The sequence below is a fragment of the Stigmatopora argus genome, chromosome 3, assembly GCF_051989625.1.
Source record: "Stigmatopora argus isolate UIUO_Sarg chromosome 3, RoL_Sarg_1.0, whole genome shotgun sequence".
NCBI lineage: Eukaryota > Metazoa > Chordata > Actinopteri > Syngnathiformes > Syngnathidae > Stigmatopora > Stigmatopora argus.
Genome location: NC_135389.1, coordinates 10,379,586 through 10,400,111, shown reverse-complemented (window position 1 = coordinate 10,400,111; position 20,526 = coordinate 10,379,586). Strand labels below are relative to the sequence as shown.

Below are 20,526 nucleotides of genomic sequence, written 5' to 3'. Positions count from 1 at the left end.
TACACATATACACATATATACATATATACATATATACACATATATACATATACGTATATATGTATATATACATATATACATATACATATATACACATACATATATATACTCATATGTGGAGAATTTTAAGTACCTGGGTGTTCCCCTCAACAACAAACTAGACTGGTCCACAAACATTGATGCCCTGTACAAAAGGGGCCAGAGCCACCTCTACCTACTGAGGAGTCTACGGTCCTTTGGAGTGTGCAGGACACTGCTGAGGACTTTCTACGACACTGTGGTGGCATCTATAGTGTTTTATGCAGTGCTCTGTTGGGGATGCGGGAGCACGGAGAGGGACAGGAACAGGCTGAATAAGCTGGTCAGGAGGGCCAGCTCTGTTCTGGGCTGTCCTCTGGACTCTGTGGAGGAAGTGGGAGAGCGGAGAATGCTGACCAGGATGATGTCCATCATGGACAGCACCTCCCACCCCCTGCATGAGTCTGTGGAGTCCCTCCGAAGCTCCTTTAGCAATAGACTGCGGCACCCTCATTGCAGGAAGGAGCGCTTCCGCAGATCCTTCCTCCCATCAGCTGTCAGGCTCTTTAACAAAAAATGGCGTGGCAGTGTTAAGACCTACCGTATGCATGCATGTACATTTATGTGTATGTATGTATATATGTGCTAAGCAACACGCTTATTTATTTATATATTTATTCATTAACTTACCTATTACCTATCTATTTATGTCTAAAATGCCTTTCCTATTCCTGCATCCTCACCCTCTTGCTACTGTGACAACGAAATTTCCCGAATACGGGATGAATAAAGTTATCCAATCCAATCCAATATATACATATACACATATATATACATATATACACATATATATATACACATATATACACACACATATATATATATATACATATATATATACATATATATATATACACATATATACATCAGTATGTATATATATGTATATAGGTACATATGTACATATATACATGTATATATGTATGTATATATCAGTGGCGGGCCGTCAGGGCCTTCAAGGCCTTCTCTGCTGGCCTAAGAAATATCTGAATCATATTATATTTTGTCCATCAATACTTATTATTCCAAATGGTCTGTTAAATTCCTTTCATTGCTTTTCCCCCTGGTTGCACTGCGTCCAGATGTGTGTTTTCATATTGAAGCATTTAACCAATCACATTTCAGCGATTATTTGTAGCCAGATCAGATCTGCCTCAAAGCCTTCACAATCAGTTCTTGCGGGCTCTGCTGCATTAAACTAGACTGTTGCTTTTAACCAATCAGATTTCGAGTTGGCAACCCCACAATGATTTTTCATAGGCGTTAGGATTCTGCTGGCTGGCTGGGACATGTCATTGCTTTCACAAACTATGATTGGCTAGTAGGTGGGCCAAAGCAGCCAGAGATCGCAAACTCCACCCACATGGCCGACAGTGGCAAAAACAAATGGCTTCTGTTGCAGATTTCTCTCACAAAGCTATTTTCCAGACGGACTTTTACAGAAAAAAATGGACATCATTAAGAAAGGGCGGTCAACTCCGAAGCTAGCAAGCCTGTTACAGCCGGGAAAATGGTGTGCGGCACTTTCAGTGTGCTAACTTAGCTCCACAAGCAAATAGTATATTGTTGTTTTGATTTAAAGCCATTTTCAAAACGGACTATGCCAGAAATATGACAGGACAGGCTCGACTTTCATCATTAGCTTCGATGGCGATAGGAAAGAAGGAAGAAAGAAAGGAGGATGGATATTGTGTAAAAAGGATTTTTGGTGAGTAAAATATGGCTATATTCCTAAATAATATTTCAATTGTAGGCCAAGTTCTGATATCTGAAAAGCTCCAGTGTTTGTATTTAAGCTCCAGTGTTTGTATTTAATCACAAAATGCTGCTAGGAAGTGGATTTTACCCCAGTTTAATTTTTGGCGTTTCACCATTGACGTCCATCGCTGTCTTTTGCCGGGAAAAATCACCCCCCTGGCCTGGTTGTAATGTCTCAAAAGCTCCAGTATTTGTATTCAATCAATAAATGATGATAGGAAGTGGATTTTACCTCATTTTAGTATTTTAGTGCATTTTTTGTCATTTCACGTATGGACGTATCGACGTTCATCGCTGTCTTTTTACTGGGGAAATAATACTCCGGGCCCGGTTCTGATGTCTAAAAAGCTCCAGTATTTGTATTTAATCAATAAATGCTGTTTTCGGCTGGATTTTACCCCATTTTCGGGCAATGTTTGCCCGTACGCCATTGACGTTCATCGCTGTCTTTTCCCGGGAAAATCACCCCCTGGCCTGGTTTTAATGTCTGAAAAGCTCCAGTATTTGTATTTAATCATAAAATGCTGCTAGGAAGTGGATTTTACCCATTTTTGTGCATTAATTTATATTATTTTTTATGTGTTGCAGCTGTAGCTGCAGTAGAGGTTTCATAGCCATAAAATAGTTTTTGAGGGTTGGATTGATACGTTGAAGGCGCTACCAGAAAATGCACCGCCCGCCACTGGTATACATACATACATACATATATATATATATATATATATATATATATATATATATATATATATATATATATATATATATATATATATATATATATATATATATATATATATATATCTATATCTATATCTATATATATATATACACATATATATATATATATACATATATATATACATATACATGTATAGTATATATATGTGTATATGTGTATACGTGTATATATGTATATGTGTATATATGTGTTTATGTATACTATATATATGTATGTATATGTATATTTATACATTATAATGTAACCAAAAATATACGTAAAAAGTTCTCTTCTCATCATTTGCAGTCTGGGATTTTACTTCTAACTAGGTGTGAGCATTCCCTCCCTTTTTTCAGTTAATGTTCCTTCCCTTCAACTGTGAGCCAGCCCTCCCATGTTCACATGCTCAGCCCCTTGGTATTCTCGCATCAGTGTGTAATTTGGATGAAGAAGTGAACATGTCGTGGAACTGTGGGACCTTCGTGGTGCTCCTCACTGTGCTTGTGGCACTCTCCTGTGAGTCTCATGCATACTTTTTTGTACTTCTGGTGAGCATAGTGCACTTCAATGATTATATATTAGGCAGTTTTGTGTATGTTGGGGTTTTATATTTTTGTACAGAATCATACAAACGGGCATTCTATGTAAGGGGCAATAAAAGTTCTCTCTACTTTTGCACTGGAGCACATTTTAGAGGCAGCCTTTTATAATTTGGATTAGAGAGTTCACCTAATTGATTTGTGTGAGTACATTTACTACTTCCTTTTATTATTTTCTCGTATGTTCTTTATAAAGTATCTCCAGAGGCCGAGTGTGCAGCTGTGCCCAACAGCAGCCAGACAGGAGCTAAGGAGCCACAAGGTGAAAATCTCAATCACTTTGTCTCTTCTCCTAACTACTTTATTTACTGTACTCTCACAACTAGTGTACTATGCTTTTTTTTTCATTAGCATTATATAAAAAAATCGAGGTTGCATATTGTACACGAGTACATGTGAATTAAGCATGGATACAGCAAATTAGGGTAGCAATTATGAGTACAAATAAAAACAATATTATAAATTTGAGGGGTGTATATAAGCCAAGAATGTGTACTACTCATGAGAAATGATGGCATGCAGTAAAGCAGAGTTGGAATTATTTCATAACCAAGTACAAAATTTAACTGCATATCAAATCAATTGAATGCATTGAAATAGGAAAATACTTTTGGGGAAAACAGAAAATAAGGACTATATACAACAAAAAGAAATAAACAAAAAACGAAAAAGTGGTGGGGAGGGGGGGGGGATTGTATGAGAAAGTTTGCTTAACAGTACACATAGCAGTACTCCTTAAGCCTTTAAAGGTAAATTTACATTTAGCAACAATGCCTAAGCAGGCATTGGAAAATATATTGGTATATGGAGAAAAAAATAATAATGCAGAATTAAACAATTGCCCCCAAAAGCATTTAAACATGATTGCTAAAAAGTGGCATTGGACGGGAAAATAATTTGTAACAAATTGGGGACTGAAGGGATGAAAAGTTTAAAAGGCTGATCTTGCTCACCATACTTGATCAACATAGGGCCCCTGAGGAGGATCTTTATGAAAGAGGCGGACGCCTCAAACTTCTTCCGGCGACGCAGCAGGAGAGCGGTCAAGTCGCCCGATGAGGTCAATGGTCAGTTGCTAGCTACTATACATTGTTTTTTTTCATTATTTTTTCAAATCTATGTTGTTTTGAGTCACTGAAAAAGTGGTCAATCCAAAACAACTGAAGTGATTGCTTAGGCTTAAAAATCATGGCATTTTGGTGTTAAGAAACTATGTTGAAGTCTTTTTTTATTTATTTTTTTGCTGCAGTGATCTTCAAGTTTGATGTAATAATATTTATTTTTAATACTTGGTCAAAATGACATTTTTAGACAGGTTTGGTTCTGCTTAAGCAAAATTTAATTTTCTCATTACTTAATTTTCAATGCAAAAATAGACCATCTTAAGTTTTGTAATTGTTTGTTTGCAAATGTCATTTTACAAGGTGGAAAAAAAAGAACTTTGCTAGTTCCTAATTTTGTCTGTTTTCTTGGTTGCTTGTACAGTACAGCATTATTCATCTATGTGCACCATATCCAAGCTCTTTAATCCTTACTTTATTGACTGTTATTGAATTCCGTTGCCCTTTAAAATTAATGACATGCAAGATTAAATTAGTTACCAGGAAATGACATTAAATATCTTGCTTTGCAACGTTGATGAGGTAGGAAATAAATCCAGGCTTCACAGCTAAAGGAAAAATGCCGTTGACTCTATTAAAACCGTGTCAACACTAGTTATATAATTTGTGAATAAAGTCTATGTTGTGTGTTACCGCAATATACGCTGTCCTCCAACGCATTTAATAGAGGAAATGCGTCACAGTCAATATGGTTATGTGGGGTCAATGTCCTTCTTATTTAGCGGCGGACCACTTGGGTGCAGCAGGATGCAAGGGACAAACAGGAGTCCAACATTTGCAAGCTTCTCTTGATTTTGTGGCGTTGGAATTGACGACGCTGCTTTCAGAATGTGAATGCTAATCCCCCAACCCCCCAAAATTGGATTGCAGCTTCCGTTTTTTGCTCTAATGTGTATAAAATCTTCCCAGTGAGTACCACTGTTGCTCGTGAAGCTTGGCAGTACGACCAGTTCATTAACTAGATTTGAAATTCCAAAAGCTGACATCCCCTAATTGGCTAGGCAGAGCAAAATCTGTTCCAACCAATTCACTGAGCTGAAATTTGTCCATTACAAATAAAAATGCTACCGTTATTAAAAAGAATTGAAGAGGAACAGCTCCAGCTAATGTTGATTTTGCGTTTTTCTATCAAAGAATCTGGGTGATTCCTTCCATCTAAATGCCTGGCCCGCCCGCCACTGATACTCGGCCTAACACACATCGCTGTGAATATTCGACGTTGTGAAAATTCCCAGCCGCTTGGATGTTTGACGTTCGCAAGTGCGAGAAGGGATGGCGAGGATGTGAGAGAACACGATGGGAATGTTTTTCTTCTGAATTGGACACCGCGGGAAATGAGACTGAAAGACTGATTGAGATGAACGCTCGCTCAAACATTTTTTTTGGAACGGGAAGAAGCAATTCAACTCCAGTCAAGCTTTTAGCAATCTGGTCAGGTTGTTTACGCTAGTGTTTGAACTACAGCTGAAAACCAACTAGCGCAGTGGTTCTGAAAACGGAGTCTGCGACCCATAAACTGGAGGTCAATGTATTGTTGGAAATAAATATGGTTAAGTTTTCCCTTTTTCTTGAAGGCCTCGCAAATTTGGTCCTCAAACGGCTAACCTTGTGGGATTTGCATTCCTTGGGTAGAAACGACAGGAAGGATTTGTTGCTTCTGTTTTGAGTAAAAAGCAGTGCGGGGGTAAGACCCCTCGCTGTGGTTCAGAGGTCACCACCGGACTCCAGACTTTGGGTCTGGGCTAATGTGAGTGTAAATAGTACGGCAAATTTGGCTGAGTTTGACAAGGCAGTGAAATGACGACCGAATTCCGGCAGTTTTTGTTAAGCCATAAACTTTAACTGTAATAATTCCGTAAGAAATCTTGTTTCTTTTTCATGAACAGGATTTAGAGTAAATGATTGTGCGCAGTGAATTCTTTGTCAATTGGGGTTCCTCTAGGCTCTGTTCTGTGACCCTTTGAAATGCTACCTTCAAAGCTAGTTATTAGCAAATCTTCAGATCTACTGATCACTGTTACCGGCAGTCTCCTAAAAAAAAGTGTCGTCCCACTGTTGAGTGAATGAAATTGTCGATTATTGAGACTACTTTTGTATGAATGATCATCAGTGTCTAAGTATAAATAGTCCTTGACCACAAATTGGATTATTAAAATCAATAACTCTTGAATTAATGTAAGGTACATTTGGAGTCAATTGAATTGATCTGTACGATCTTCAGTCAATTGGTTAATACAATTAAATATATATATTTTTTAATATATATATAAATAAATATAAAAATAAAATAATATAAATATATAATATAATTATAAATAAGAATAAAAGTAAAAATAGTAATAAATAATAATAAACAAACAAAATAATAAAAATATAAAATAATATAATATATAAAATATTTAAAAAAATAAAATCTGGAGTCTTTAAAACTGTAGTCTGCATTCATCTGTGACTTGCTATTCAGATATTAAGTGTCTCCATTTAGGAGTAAAGATGAATTCAGGAGATCAAGACATTTTTTTGATACTTTTATACTCACTGTCTGAAGTGTATCTAATTACCTGTTGTGACTTACAGCTGAGCAGAGACAAGTACTAGCTGCAGATGAGCGCAGAAGAGAGTTCCACGAGGAGAAAAGGAACGAGTTTGAAAGCTACGTCGAAGAGGTGGACGACGGTGAGTGGAGTTCATCGCTTTATCATGAGCAGAATGCCTCGGAAGTGCAATCACTCCATAAGTCTCTTATGAAACCCGCAATCAAGTTATCTTAAAGTAACCCTCCACGTGCTTTTTTTTCCTATTTCATTTCATGTACAGTTTAGGAAACTATGAGGTTTTGGGCTCTTTTTTTAAGCATAAAACTGCCTGGAGCTCATTAATAGACTTTGGAGCAGAGTTGCAAAATTTGGCAACTGCCAAGATGTTTTTCTCTCTCCACCTGCAGTTTAACGTCCGTTTGAGAGGTTTAAAAGCTGTCAGACTGATGAATCACATGGTATATTTTACACTATACAAATATTTTGAAAAAATCCTGCTTCTACAACCATTCCTTAAAAAATCAGTTTGCGCAAAGCCGGGGAAATCAGAAGAGCTTCACTGGAAGTCATCAACAAATTCAGCAAAATGGTCATAAGCTAAGAGAGAGACAGTTTACTAATGCTTACAAAAACAGTAAAGTCGAAATTGATTCAGTACTTGTACAAATTGAAAAGGAACTTGCCACTCATTTCCTACTCTTCGATCGTCTTCCAGAACAAAACGAGAGGAGCCGTGAGAGCACAGAACAATGGCGGGAGTTCCACTATGATGGCATGCATCCTCCCTACGAATACAACCGCCAGACCATCTGAGGCTGTGAACAAATGATGATTTTACTACACCAACAGTACATTCATAACATGCATGTAACCCTTTTAAAACGTTTATTGTAGTCAAATATTCAAAGAGACTTGCAAACAAGCTTCTCCTTTTTTTTCCTTCCCTTTAATACATGACATTTCTGCATCCGAACATGCAACACATGCATTTGGAGGGGGTGGGGGATTCACAGCTTTTGAGTATTTTTTGCCCTCTTTTGGTAGTTTGTGGGGGGAGATTACAACAACAATATAAAGAAACATTTAGGATTTAAGAAGACAAATTTGGAGATTTGTATTTACAGTAGACACAGGCTCGGCTTATCATTTACTCACCATTAACTACACTTTCACATTTATGAGCCACAATCCATGTGCAAGTGGAGTCTCCTCTTGACCCTGTGGTGAAATTCAGAGAGAAAAGAGGACAACCTGGGGGAGGGGGGTCATTCTGCTAAATTCAACAGGTCTGCATGAAAGCAAAGAACTATTGACTGAACTGTACAATCAACACAACTTCAACACACTGCTTCTGTGTGGTTTGTCACTGGATTACAGTACTTTTTTTTCATTTTAAAGGGAAACATCACAAGATACACGATGCACCAAAAGTTCGGGGATAGTAGGCAGAAATTTCCGGATGGACTGAAACTGCATTGAATTGAATTTGACCTTCTCTAAAGTCCTGTTTAAGATTTGTTAAAGATGGTGTAAACTGAATTCAGAAGTATTTTTCTACATACACTTTTTACTTGCACGTTTGGGTAAAAGAAAATCCATTCTATCAAATTATAATGCAGATGATACTTACATTTTAAAGAATAGTGCCAGCAAACATTTTAAACAAAACTACAGTATAACAGAAAAATGAACTACTAACTTTTTCAAATTACTCTTTGCCATTCTTTCTTTCTTTTTTTATTTAGATTTTTTACTGGTCCACTTGATGCACATTGGAGACACCCCTACACCTATTTTAGAGCATTTGCTTGCTTTTCGTCACTATTCCGAAATGCAAGCAAACTATGCTTACATCTTTAAAATAAATCTTCCCTTCACGCCTCATGTCTGCCACTTTATTCGCTTAAGAAAAAAGACCACGCTCATCAAACACAATCGCTAGCTCCTCTGCGTTCTTGCATTGTTTAAGTTAGTATTCTATCTTATACTAAAACGGTCAGCTGATCGGTGTTAGTAGCCAGTCTGGTTTTCAAAGGGCAAATTATGTCAAAATTAAGATGCACTTACTTTTGGCCCAGACTGGTTGAAGAGTTTACTACTGATCCATTTTTTTAGCAAAAGGGGTTTGAAAATATAAACTTTGGTGATACTGGAAGGATGTATAACATATAAACAAATGATTTTTAAAAGTAAATTTCCTGATTTTTTTTTTTAAATTTGAACCCCACGATACATTCCAAAAACGTGAGCAACTAAAGACAAGAAAACCTAAGAAAGGCGAGAAAAGAAAAGAAAAAAAAAACTATTCCACAGGTGAATAGCTTATTTGGAAATAGGTGAATATCAAGACTGAATATTAAATGAGTGCTCCCAATAGATGAACAACTATGTGCACAAAATGGTCCATTTTTTCCCCAAAGTTTTTAAAACGCAAAACAAAAAATTGACGGAATTTGTGATTTAAATGTCCAGCATCATTAAATCATTAAAAGACTCAGAGAAATCACTAAATGCAAGCGCCAAGGCCGAAAAACAACATTGAATGCCGGTGATCGAAAAGTTCAAAAGCATGTGACAGTATCAGTTTGAGCATTCCTTATATTGTCTTTGCAGCGTATTAAATTTCATACAGTTTCAGATTATAAGAAAATAGATGTTTGCCATTTAAAAATGTCAATTCAACGCAAATGCGTATGATCGATCACAGATATCTGAGAATATTTACTGCTCAGACACAATTGAGAAGATTTAAACTAAACAAAAGTAGCTGTTGATCCAAGTGTTAATTGATGGATTGCTACACTTATCTGAAAAAACTTTTAATCGTGGACTGTTTTTTTGTAATGAAGCTACTTTTTTTTGCTTGATCTACCTTCCTATGTTCTGTATGTCTTCCTGTGAACAAATATTCTAAATTAGCAGTGGTGCTAAAACACTTTAAAAAACGCATCTAGTTTGTACAGTGTAGACATGTGTGATGTCCATATGAAATAAAAACATGACTAAAAAGGATGGAGAAGGTCAAACTTTTCAGTTCATCCCGAAAAGCCCGCTATCCTCAATTTTTGTGAGTCGCGTATGTACACCACCAACGACGAGCGATTTACAGAAAGGAAGCAAACGCTCCTATTGGCACATGAGTAACAATCAATACACAGTGTTGGTTGGAGAATAGGAGTAGGTTCGAGTGTGTTTGGTTCGTGTCGAGCAACATCCCTGAGAACTCATGGTTGTCCTCTTACGGTCAGAGAGGACGTCGCCGTTCAATGCGGTAGTGTTAGCATTAAAAGACAACAACTGCCCGATACATTCGTGCGTTGCACCTGGCGTCGTGGAGTTAAGGTCAAAAGGAACCAATATGGAGAGCGAAGGTGCGATGACGTCACCATGATTTAGCACAGTGCAAAGCTTTAGGATTTGGCTCCAGGTGGAATATTTACACAAGGCATACATCGGAGCATCTGATTGGACGACGCCGACAGCAGCTTGGATAAAAATACAATTCCGCTTAACGCGGCGCTTCCTGGACTTCCGTACGGCCCTAATGTGGCTTCGGAAGTAACATTGAGTGGAATTTATCCATCTCTTCCTCAGCGAGCGAGGCTGACCTCCTCAAATTCCTCCCGAAAATTTGCAGAAAAAACCAACATGGGAGGCGGCGGGATAGGCGAGCTGGGCAACCACTCAGAATGACAAGACTCGGGGAGAGATGTCACCCCGGTCTTAAAGCTCAGTGGTCTCCCAGCTCACCTCCCGCGGAACCTGGCGTCATTTAGTCCCCGTGTGGATGACCGTGACCGTGGAGGGGCGTGGCATGATCGGCTCAGCCGCCAGTGGCGACTCCTCCCGCAAAGGAGAAGACTCCTCTGAGTCCTGATTGGACGCATTGACTGAGGATGGCAGGGGGGCCATTGAAGGACCTGTAGGGAAAGTATATGACAAAGTACAACCAGACATCCCTTTGGTATTGCACAAAAAAAAATGTGCTGAGCTCAAATCCAAAAGATGACGAGACACCTTGTACACAGACTTGCTAAGCGACTACAATGGTTGACAAATGTGATGTTTTTGTGTGTTGATTTTATATATTTGAATGGGATTCCACATCTATTCGTGACAAACTCATCTAAATTGACAGCAAATGGATGAAAAGAGCCACATGATTGGACGTATATAAACGTCTATGTCACTGAAGGAGTTGATCCAATTATTCCCATGGAAAGTTTAAAATTTGAAATATATCCAAATTTCTTATATTCTCTTGGAACCTGAAGTTTCCTTACCTGTCAACCTCGGCCAATTGCTCCCCTAATTAATGACTGCAATTACCCCTCTTAAGCGAAAAAAAAAACCTAAAACAAAAAAACCTACAAATGCAACGCGGCACATATTTACTCACAGGGCGCGCTTAAAGTCTCAAATTTTCTCCCAAGGTGATGGGGTGCCCAATCGGTGTGCACTAAATTCAAGATTTTGTCGATGTAGCTGTATGACGCTGACAGCTTGACTATCTGGGAGCATTGCTTGCTGACACGCTATATTTATATAGGTAAAAGGCAGACGTTTGAAAGGGGAATGCACGTACGCATATCGAGCTTAAAGCATGACCATTACTATTGGGTAAAACAAGATCGTTTTTTTTTTAATCCGTACAAAAGTTGTTATACAGCCCACGCAATTTAAAATAATAAAAAAAACATATAAAATACGTGAAAAACGTATAAGTTGGCAGGTATGAGTTTTCCTTTTTTTTTTTTCAATGCTAGCCGGTATCCAAATGAGGAAATGTCTTGCGACAGAGTAGAAAAAGTAATTTTCTGGACATCCATTTGCTGTTTAGCTTTTTTTTGTTCAGTACTTGAGCCAGGATGCAGTTGGATCTAATCCCTAGGCAAACACTTTAAAATCCAACTAATGGGAACTCATTTAGCACTAAAGTAATTCACTGTGCTTGTTTAGTCTGCGTTTCTATAGCTGATAATTAAATTGGAGATGTTTTTCCGTATGGCAAATCATTACCATGACAATGTAACAGCCTCCCATGAGCAGAAAAAGAGTGCAATTACTTAAACGACAAAGACCCATTCGCTGTATCGGCAATATTACAGTGAGTGACATAATTTAACTCGGACACATTTAGACAACTACTGTGTTACCATTTGATAAGCACATTTCAGAAGGAATGAAAATGTGCCCCCATGTAACATTTGCAAGCCTGGTGGCAGTTTTAAACTAAAACGTACAGTATTATTGTAATGATAGGCCAATATCCTTGAGTTTCGTTTAAGGCTTGTTAGCCTTAACATTGAAATTCTTGTCATTTAGCTGTTTTATTCCTAATAATTGTTTAATTAGTTGGATACCCAATTATTTTGTTCTTGGGATTTATTAGCTAAATAAATAATTTGACACGGTGACACGAAATTAAGCTCCCCAGCTAATTTCGGAGCAGTTCCTGGACCCCAAAATGCTGAGAGGAACTGTACGTAGGTTGAAAATGAGCTTGACGAACCTGCTTTAGGCCATCGAGTACAATGATCACAGTTTATCTAGGTTTTTTTCTAGCTGACAAATTCAAATGCGCACTCACAGTCGTGGATGGTGAGCGGGGAACAGTCCACCGACTGACTTTTGGCCGGCGCTCTGGTGGCGGGATTGGAGGTGGTGATGCTGCTGCCAAAGCTGGTACCCAACTGCAAGCGTCGCATGTGGCGAATCACCGCCGTGGCATTGAAGGCTTGCTAATGGAGGACAGGAGACAGGTTGTCTCGTCATGTTTGCAAACAATGTGCTTGAACTATAAGTTACTTCTGCAAAGAGGAATGCAAGAATGCAGACTCATGTCTTTGTTTTGCTGGAGTTGCAAGGCAGATGCCTAAATCTGTCTGTCTGTTTGAATCATTGATCATCAAAGGATGACTAGAGGCAAGTTAGTTGAAGACACATAATTTTAACAGGAGTTGTCGTACTTGTCTGGTGGGAGCGGTCACGAGTGTTGTTTTGGATAATGAATAACTGTTGTACATACCAACAGTTCATTCACCTGCCTGGTGGCAAAACAGCTCCTCAATGGACACGCTTCCAGACAATTTTTAGAGTAGTGATACCAGGACATTATTGTAAGCAGATCACAAGTAATGGTAATGGTATCAACCCACTCCTTAAAGATGGCCCTCTTCTTAGGTTCAAAAAGGTGGTCCTCTCTGACAAAACATATTTATTTTTGTTTGTATTTGCCCTTACCCTCCATTTGCTTTTGGCAAAGTTTTTGCGCATCTGTCGACTGACGGACTCGTGAATGTTCTTGCAGAGGGCTGTGCCTCCTGCGATCCTGAAAAAGAACAATTGAGAGGTATTTTGAGTCAAGTGTACAAAAACTTTAAGGTTACATTTCACACCACTCCTGCTTTAGATTAGATTAGCTAATTTTATTCATCCCATATTTGGGAAATTTCACTATCACAGTAGCAAGAGGGTGAGAATACAGACACAGGAAAATACATTTTAGACATAAATAAATAGGTAATAAATAAGTTCATAAATAAATAAAAGAACCGATTCATATTTACCATATTTTCCGCACTATAAGGCGCACCCACCTAAAGACTTACATTTTCTCAAATGACGACAGTGCGCCTTATAATCAGATGTTCCTTATACAGACGCTCCCCTACTTACGAACATTCAACTTACGAACAACGGTACATACGAACATGTCTGCAAATTGCGTTTAAGTCCAAAAATGTTCGCAAGTCCAATTTTGTATTTCGCGTCTTTTTCGGAGTAGTACTTCTTTCCGCCGCTAATACCGACGCCTGGCGCTGTGAGAGCTCAGCTCACCCAGCATCTACCTTCTTCGTTGCAATGCGGAAGTGCGTGAATGTATCTCCAGTGTGCAAAGAACCTTTTTTTGAATCGTTCGACCGTCAGTACCATTTATAAACAGAAAGATCGAGCAGCAGGACCCAAATATTGAACGTTGCACAAAGTTTGCAAATCAATTGAATGATGCCATACAGTGCTACCGCATCATTTATGATGAAAAAAAGAAGAAAACTGTGCAATCGTCATTAGGTCGCTTCTTTTGGCCAGTTTCTAATACATAAATCTCTCTCTCTCTCTCTCTACAGTACTGTACATATTCTCTCCATTTTATTAAAAAAAAAATTTCAGTACAAACCAATGCGTGTTACTTATACAAGCCATAAACATACAAATGCACTTGTATAAACCTTCAATATACTTATATCGGCCTTAAACATAAATTATAATACAAAATATAGCACTGAATCAACTTACAAACAAATTCAACTTATGAACAATCGCTCGGAACCAATTGCGTTCGTAAGTAGGGGAGCGTCTGTATGTGGATCAATATTGATTAATCATGGTATGCCATTCCCTTTTGCACAGCTCCATCTAGTGGATGCATAACATAACCCCTACCCCCCAAAACAATACTTTACGACATCTACTGCGCCTTATATATGTAAACTATTTTAAAATAGGAGGTGCGCCTATAGTGCAGAAAATATGGCAGGTTATGTGAAACACAGTTGGCCAAAGTATTTAAGTATGCAAGTGCACATTTTGTAAAACTGGATAATCATGAAAAGTTACAATAGGTAAACCCAAGCAGGTGCTTACTTATCTTTCAAGTATAAATAGGCCATCTATTGAAGGTGCGCCTTATAGTGGGGAAAATAAGGTACTTTATGTAAAACACAGTACGCATCTGACGGATTACGTAATTTGTCATGGTCTAAAAAGCCCCTCCCTTCCTCTTTTCTCAAGTTACATTCAAATGTGAAATCATCTCAGACTGGACACTCTCTGTCTATTATCCTCTCCTCATTCCCGTCTCGCACATTTTCCTACGCAGGTCTGCAATAAAGATCAGAAAGGAAAAAAATCTCCCAGCCAAGTCCTTTTATATGACAATCGATGTGCGCAGTTTGAAAAATATTCCAGACGGTGAATCAGAAAACAAATATGAACTGCGATACTGTAGGAAACAAATGTGTACAAATGTACATCATCTGGAGCAATACAATCTATATTCATCTAATAACATCGGGAACAATATAGACCGGACCAATTTAAATAAATACAATTGACATACTATAAAGGCTGATGATCAAATGTATTGTCTGCAAATCAAAGATGACTTTTGTTTGTTGAAATTGCCTATGAATAGTTTAGCTCCAATACACCAATCAGTAGATTGAACAAATTCCAACGTTCCAATGTTAATAATGTGAATAAAAAACGCTAGATACATTTTCACTGAACAAATCCAATTTAGATTGTAAATTACTTGACTACCAACAACTGACAGCTAAAGAGACAATTGACAGTACCTGTTTACCATTACTAGTTCGCATTATTTCTTCTAAATAAGGCTGGCGATTAATACGCTTCTAGAGTTCAACATGATTGCATCAACTCTGCGAGAAACACCTGCCGATACAATCCGCCCATTTATACGAGATGAAGCACAAGGAAGAAAGAACATCTGTTAGTGTAGACGGCGTGCGTTCGCATTGGTCGAGCCCACGCAGAAACAGGCCCACGCTGTTCCGTTCTCGTTAACTCTAGCCCCAGACATCCTAATGGTTCATTACGTCGACCGCATTCTTCAAGGATCACATCGGCCACTGCTAATTGGCGGTCATTTATTCAGCGGGATTATCTCGGCGAGCCGGCCTTGCAGATGGCAACCATGGCAACGGCGCACTTGCTTTTACAAAAGGTATCTGCGTCACACGACTGTTTAATCACACGTTGATATGAGGATGGGCGCACGACTGTAGGAGGGTTGGCGTTTCCTTACCAGGGGTGATCCAGAGCCTGGTCACAGGTGAACCTCTTCTCGGGAACTTTCTCCATGAGACAGCTGATGAAGTCTTTGGCTGCAGATGCAAATTAAAACAAAAGGATCATTTCTTGGGGTATAGAAATAAAACCTTGCTACAAAAAAAGGTTTGTGATTGAGAAAAGATTGTACCAAAGCAATACTTGTCTATTCTTAATACCTTGACTTGAAAGCACCCCAACAGTCAATTTTGTGCTCCCCATATTAGTGGGAGTGGGAGGAGGAACGAAGAGGGCAGGTACTTGCATAATGAGGTACAAAGTGGCAGACACACCGTGTCCAATTTCAAAACCTACCATTTGCAGAATAATTATACTTTCTAAAGGGATTGCAATCAAATAACGAAATACAGAGATAACACTTCAAGCATGCACATATATATATATATACACATACATAAATAGGTAATAAATAAGTTAATAAATAAATAAATATATAAATAAATTAATAAATAAATAAATATATAAATAAATTAATAAATCAATATATATATAATGTATATGTATATATATTTCAGCAACACGCTTATTTATATATTTACTTTTATATTGATGTATTAATTTATTTATTTATATATTTATTAACTTATATATTACCTATTTATTTATGTCTAAAATGTATTTTCCTGTGTCTATTCTCACCCTCTTGCTACTGTGACAATGAAATTTCCTGAATACAGGATGAATAAAGTTATCTAATCTAATCTAATCTAATCTAATCCAATTCAACCTATCAAATGTATGAAACAGGTACCAATAATGGCAAATGACTTTGGGGCATCTTTATCAAACGAACATGAACACTGGAAGTCGTTCAGTGTTTTCTCACCAGAATCAGATATGTCATCCCAGTACGGAGCATCAAACTCATAGTCTGCTTTAAGGATCTGTTCGAAGAGTTTGGAGTCATTTTCATCATAGAAAGGTGGGTAGCCACAGAGCCTGGCAAGAAATAAGGACACGGACCACAACAGTGTGTGAGAGGCGGCGGTTACCCGGATGGCACTAAAAAGGATTTGCCGCTTTCTAATCGCATTCACTAGCACTTTTTCATATAACACGCAAAAAAGGAGGCAGATTAGAGAGACCACATTAATATAAAGAGAAAAAAGTGGATCAAAACAAGCCAGCATAATCTGAGAAAGAAATGCCGCTTCCATGTTATGAGTTACAGTCAGTGGCGGCCACTAACATCAATAAGAAAATGCAATTGTTTGTTGAAGTTGAATAGACTAGTAGTATTTCTGTTGTCAATCTTGAGCTTGATTTTTTTTCTGATCTTGGTTTTATATCTTAGCTAGTAAAAATATACAGTATCTGAATTTTCTACTTTGTTAAAAATGGCAATGTTTCATGTACTGTACAGATAACATTTCCAGTGTTCGTTAGTCAAAAGTGTGGTCTGATGGCTTATCTGTATTTCACTCTAGGATTGACTTTTACTAAAGGAGCCATTTTAATTGGCTTTCCCGCTTCTTGCGAGACTACCAAAAATAATGTTGCTTTCTTTCAAAGCAAAGCGCAGTAGTTAGCCATAGCCAACTTGTGTCAGTAAATGCCCAATACTTTGAACAAAGCACTTACAGAATATAAGCAATGACCCCAATTGACCAGCAGTCCACAGCTTTGCTGTAGGGCTTCTGTGCCAGCACTTCAGGTGCTGCAACAAAGCAAAAAATGTGAATAACTACAAGCAAATTTGTAAATAAAGTAGCAGGGTAGTTAAATACACTACTACTACAAGCCTGCAAGGTTATATCATAGTTCTTTGTTTGCACTCATGCAATATCACCAATTTTGAAGATGCTTTTTAAACTGTGCAATATAAATCTAAGAGCTTCTGTTTTAGATACAATCATTTTGGCGTGTGAAAAAATGCCATACTTTAGTAATCATTTAACGATTTCATTTTTCATATCAACACATTGCATGCTATTGAGGGCAATAGATATCAAATTCATTATGCCAGGGATGACATAGTATTACATTTTTAAATGAAATTTGGGCTTACTGCAGCCGAGCCTATCATGTCGACTTCCTCGGAGATTCTGCAAACTTTGAGACTTTAAATAAAGGTGAGTGAAAATAGAATGTTTTTGTACCTATTCATTTCCAGATGTTTTTGTTTACATTATGTAAAAGCCTGGGAGCATCCTGCACGGAATTTTTTAAACAGAGATATCCACTAACCAAGTGTTTAATTTATTGCAAATCAGGAAAGTTGTTAAATAAACATATTATTTAAGGCACTTTAATAACCTATGTTACCTTTTAAATTTGCAAACATATTGACATCAGGCATTTTTTCACCACCGATTCATATAAAGTCCATGAATATCAAGCTCCTTGACTACAATCGGTATCAATAAAAAAAAATTGTATAGCATGCATTAGGTTTCCCCATATATTTAGATGTATTTTGTACAATATCAATAAGGACAAACATACTTAGTCAGAGGCTTAAATGGATTAGTTGCATTTGCATTCACTTTAATCATTAAAACGAATACAAATACAATTAATCCGTTAATTAAGGGAAACATATCCTTAGTTTGCGAATATTTTGGTTCACCGAGGCAGACAGAGAACGGATTAACTTCCTAAACTCAGGTAACACTGAGTGATAGGAAATATTTTATATATGCTTTAAATATGCTCTCTCTATATAGCAATTTTCCCAATATATACACGCAATAAATGTACGTTCACAGGTTATTCATGCGTCGGCGACAGATGGTCAAGCTTAACGCGGATATACAGTGGCAGATTGGATTAGGTTTTATTGCCATCTTGCAAGCAGTTCTTTCAAGTCAGCAAAGATAATGAGGTTTCACCAAACGAAAAGCTCACCCACGTATCCTGGAGTTCCGCAGGCGGTGGCCATCACATCGCCGGTCCCCTCCATCTTGGACAGCCCAAAGTCACTGATCATGATTTTTGACTCATCGTGCGGACTGAAGTAGAGAAGGTTCTCTGGCTGAAGAATGGGACATGATTAAAGTCCATCTGGCCAAATTTGAGAATTTGCACTCAGGTTGAATTGACTTAGAAGCCACAAAGCTTACGTACCTTTAGGTCTCTGTGCACGATACCCATCGAGTGGAGATAGTTTACGGCATCCAAAACTTGGCGGATCAGTCGACTGGCATCCATTTCGGTGTAGAATCCCTTCTCCACAATGCGGTCGAAGAGTTCACCACCCGACACCCTGTCAAAAACCACCAAATAACAATCCATTTAATAAGTATAAATATTGGCTCATCAAATCAAATCAACTAACGCTAAACTTAATTCAAATTTTTTTTGACATTTTGATACCTCTCTTCTCCCGGGTTAGCTCTATTTGCCCCGCCTCCACACTGACTTTCAGTCAATATCAAGGGTTGTTTGCTGTTGTATTCCCTTCAAAATATTCCCACAATGATGCACACAAATGTCCTCACAATAGGATAACGCACGACCACTTGCCAACGAGAAGTAATATATACTCCTTGTGTTAGCGATCGCTTCGCCATTCGCAATGACTAACGCGAGAAAAAAATGCAACGCTGCGCCCAGTGCTCGCAGAGACATTATACGAGGAGGGAGTTGCAGGGAGAGAGACAGTGCCCATGAGCAATGTTCCCTCTAATTTTTCGTTGGTCTGAGCAGAAAGTCAACCTCCCTGAGCGCACCGAGTACCAGTGTGAGCAACATCATCGGTACTCGGATGATTCGCCTAAAGACGTTTCGCCGACGGACGTTTGACAGACGGGCAGGTCGCCGAATGAACGTTCGGCGGAACGTCCATTCGGCGACCTGTCCGTCTGTCAAACGTCCGTCGGCGAAACGTCTTTAGGCGAATCATCCGGTCACGACATCATCATTGCTCGCTATGGGCACACCAGTATCACACCTGCCATAAGCAGGTGCATGACAATGTTCCCTCTAATTTTTCATGTAAAACATGCTGTAAAACACGAAAAACATAAGTGGACAGAGCTACTGCCACTGGCTGCCGCTTAAACGGCGCCATCATGGGGAAAGGGGTAAAAAAAAAAAAAAAAAAAAAAAAAAAATCCGATTTTTTTTTTTTTACTGCGCGCCATATGATTGCTGCTGCGCAGAGAAGACGAGAGTAGTGCGCAATTGCGCACGCGCGCAGCTTAGAGGGAACACTGCCCATGATGTTTTTATGAGCAGCCTCTCACGTCCGCTGTCTGCTCGTATATCAAAATTTGTCTCGAATCTCAAGATAAATATCTACTCAAAATTATACTCGTATCTCAAATATGCTCATATGTCGGGGCACTCGTATTTCGAGGCACCACTGTAGTTACTATTTCAGTCTGTAGCATGACAGATACTACGTGAACATTCATCATTATTTCCGATTAATCCTGACACCTCGAAATGTCTTATATTTGACGAGTAATTTTATCATAGTAAATCCAAGAATTCAAATACAAAATTAAAAACATTTAGACCCCGTCAAATATAGAGACATGGGTAAGAAGGTGGGCATTGCATACTCACAACTGCATTATGAGGTACAGGTGGTTGGAGCTCTCGTAAATATCCTCCAGAGCTACAATATTTTCATGCTTTATTCTGCGGAAGAGATAATGAGATGCAATTATCACCTTGCGTTTGTTAATAACATGCTCTGGTAATTGGGAAGGAAACGTTAGTTGTTCTCCAGAAAAAGAAAAGCCGAGACTTTAAAGCGTTGGTGAGCAGTAAACCTTTTGTGAATGAGGGGGAGGGTTGGAACTTGGTAATCAATGAGTCACGTAGCAACAAGCCCAGACCTACAATGAGACGATTGAGTTGGGAGTCTCGAAGGAACTTCCTCATCAATT

General features: G+C 38.4%; 2 protein-coding genes across 2 annotated transcripts in view; one reads left to right on the top strand and one right to left on the bottom strand.

The window, feature by feature from the left end:
* The first annotated feature begins 2,921 nt into the window (after positions 1 to 2,921).
* Positions 2,922 to 7,735, top strand: ucmab (upper zone of growth plate and cartilage matrix associated b). The gene is made up of 5 exons (XM_077596452.1): positions 2,922 to 3,070; positions 3,350 to 3,415; positions 4,125 to 4,220; positions 6,852 to 6,950; positions 7,527 to 7,735. Exons 1-5 carry the CDS (start codon positions 3,013 to 3,015, stop codon positions 7,622 to 7,624), a joined length of 417 nt encoding a protein of 138 aa, XP_077452578.1. The 5' UTR covers positions 2,922 to 3,012; the 3' UTR covers positions 7,625 to 7,735.
* Positions 7,683 to 20,526, bottom strand: part of camk1db (calcium/calmodulin-dependent protein kinase 1Db) — a 33,698-nt gene continuing 20,854 nt past the window's right edge. The window contains exons 3-11 of the mRNA XM_077596448.1: positions 20,201 to 20,275; positions 18,755 to 18,893; positions 18,536 to 18,662; positions 17,270 to 17,345; positions 16,515 to 16,627; positions 15,645 to 15,723; positions 13,055 to 13,142; positions 12,402 to 12,552; positions 7,683 to 10,731 (exon numbers count right to left, since the gene is read on the bottom strand). Of these exons, the coding sequence (XP_077452574.1) occupies positions 10,580 to 10,731; positions 12,402 to 12,552; positions 13,055 to 13,142; positions 15,645 to 15,723; positions 16,515 to 16,627; positions 17,270 to 17,345; positions 18,536 to 18,662; positions 18,755 to 18,893; positions 20,201 to 20,275 (1,000 nt within the window). The 3' untranslated portion in view covers positions 7,683 to 10,579. The remainder of the gene's footprint in view (positions 10,732 to 12,401; positions 12,553 to 13,054; positions 13,143 to 15,644; positions 15,724 to 16,514; positions 16,628 to 17,269; positions 17,346 to 18,535; positions 18,663 to 18,754; positions 18,894 to 20,200; positions 20,276 to 20,526) is intronic.

Coding starts and splice junctions, on each gene's coding strand:
- ucmab (XM_077596452.1), top strand. CDS start 3,013: ATGTCGTGGAACTGTGGGACCTTCGTGGTGCTCCTCACTGTGCTTGTG. Junction 3,416..4,124: donor AGGAGCTAAGGAGCCACAAG/GTGAAAATCTCA, acceptor TGATCAACATAG/GGCCCCTGAGGAGGATCTTT. Junction 6,951..7,526: donor CGTCGAAGAGGTGGACGACG/GTGAGTGGAGTT, acceptor ATCGTCTTCCAG/AACAAAACGAGAGGAGCCGT.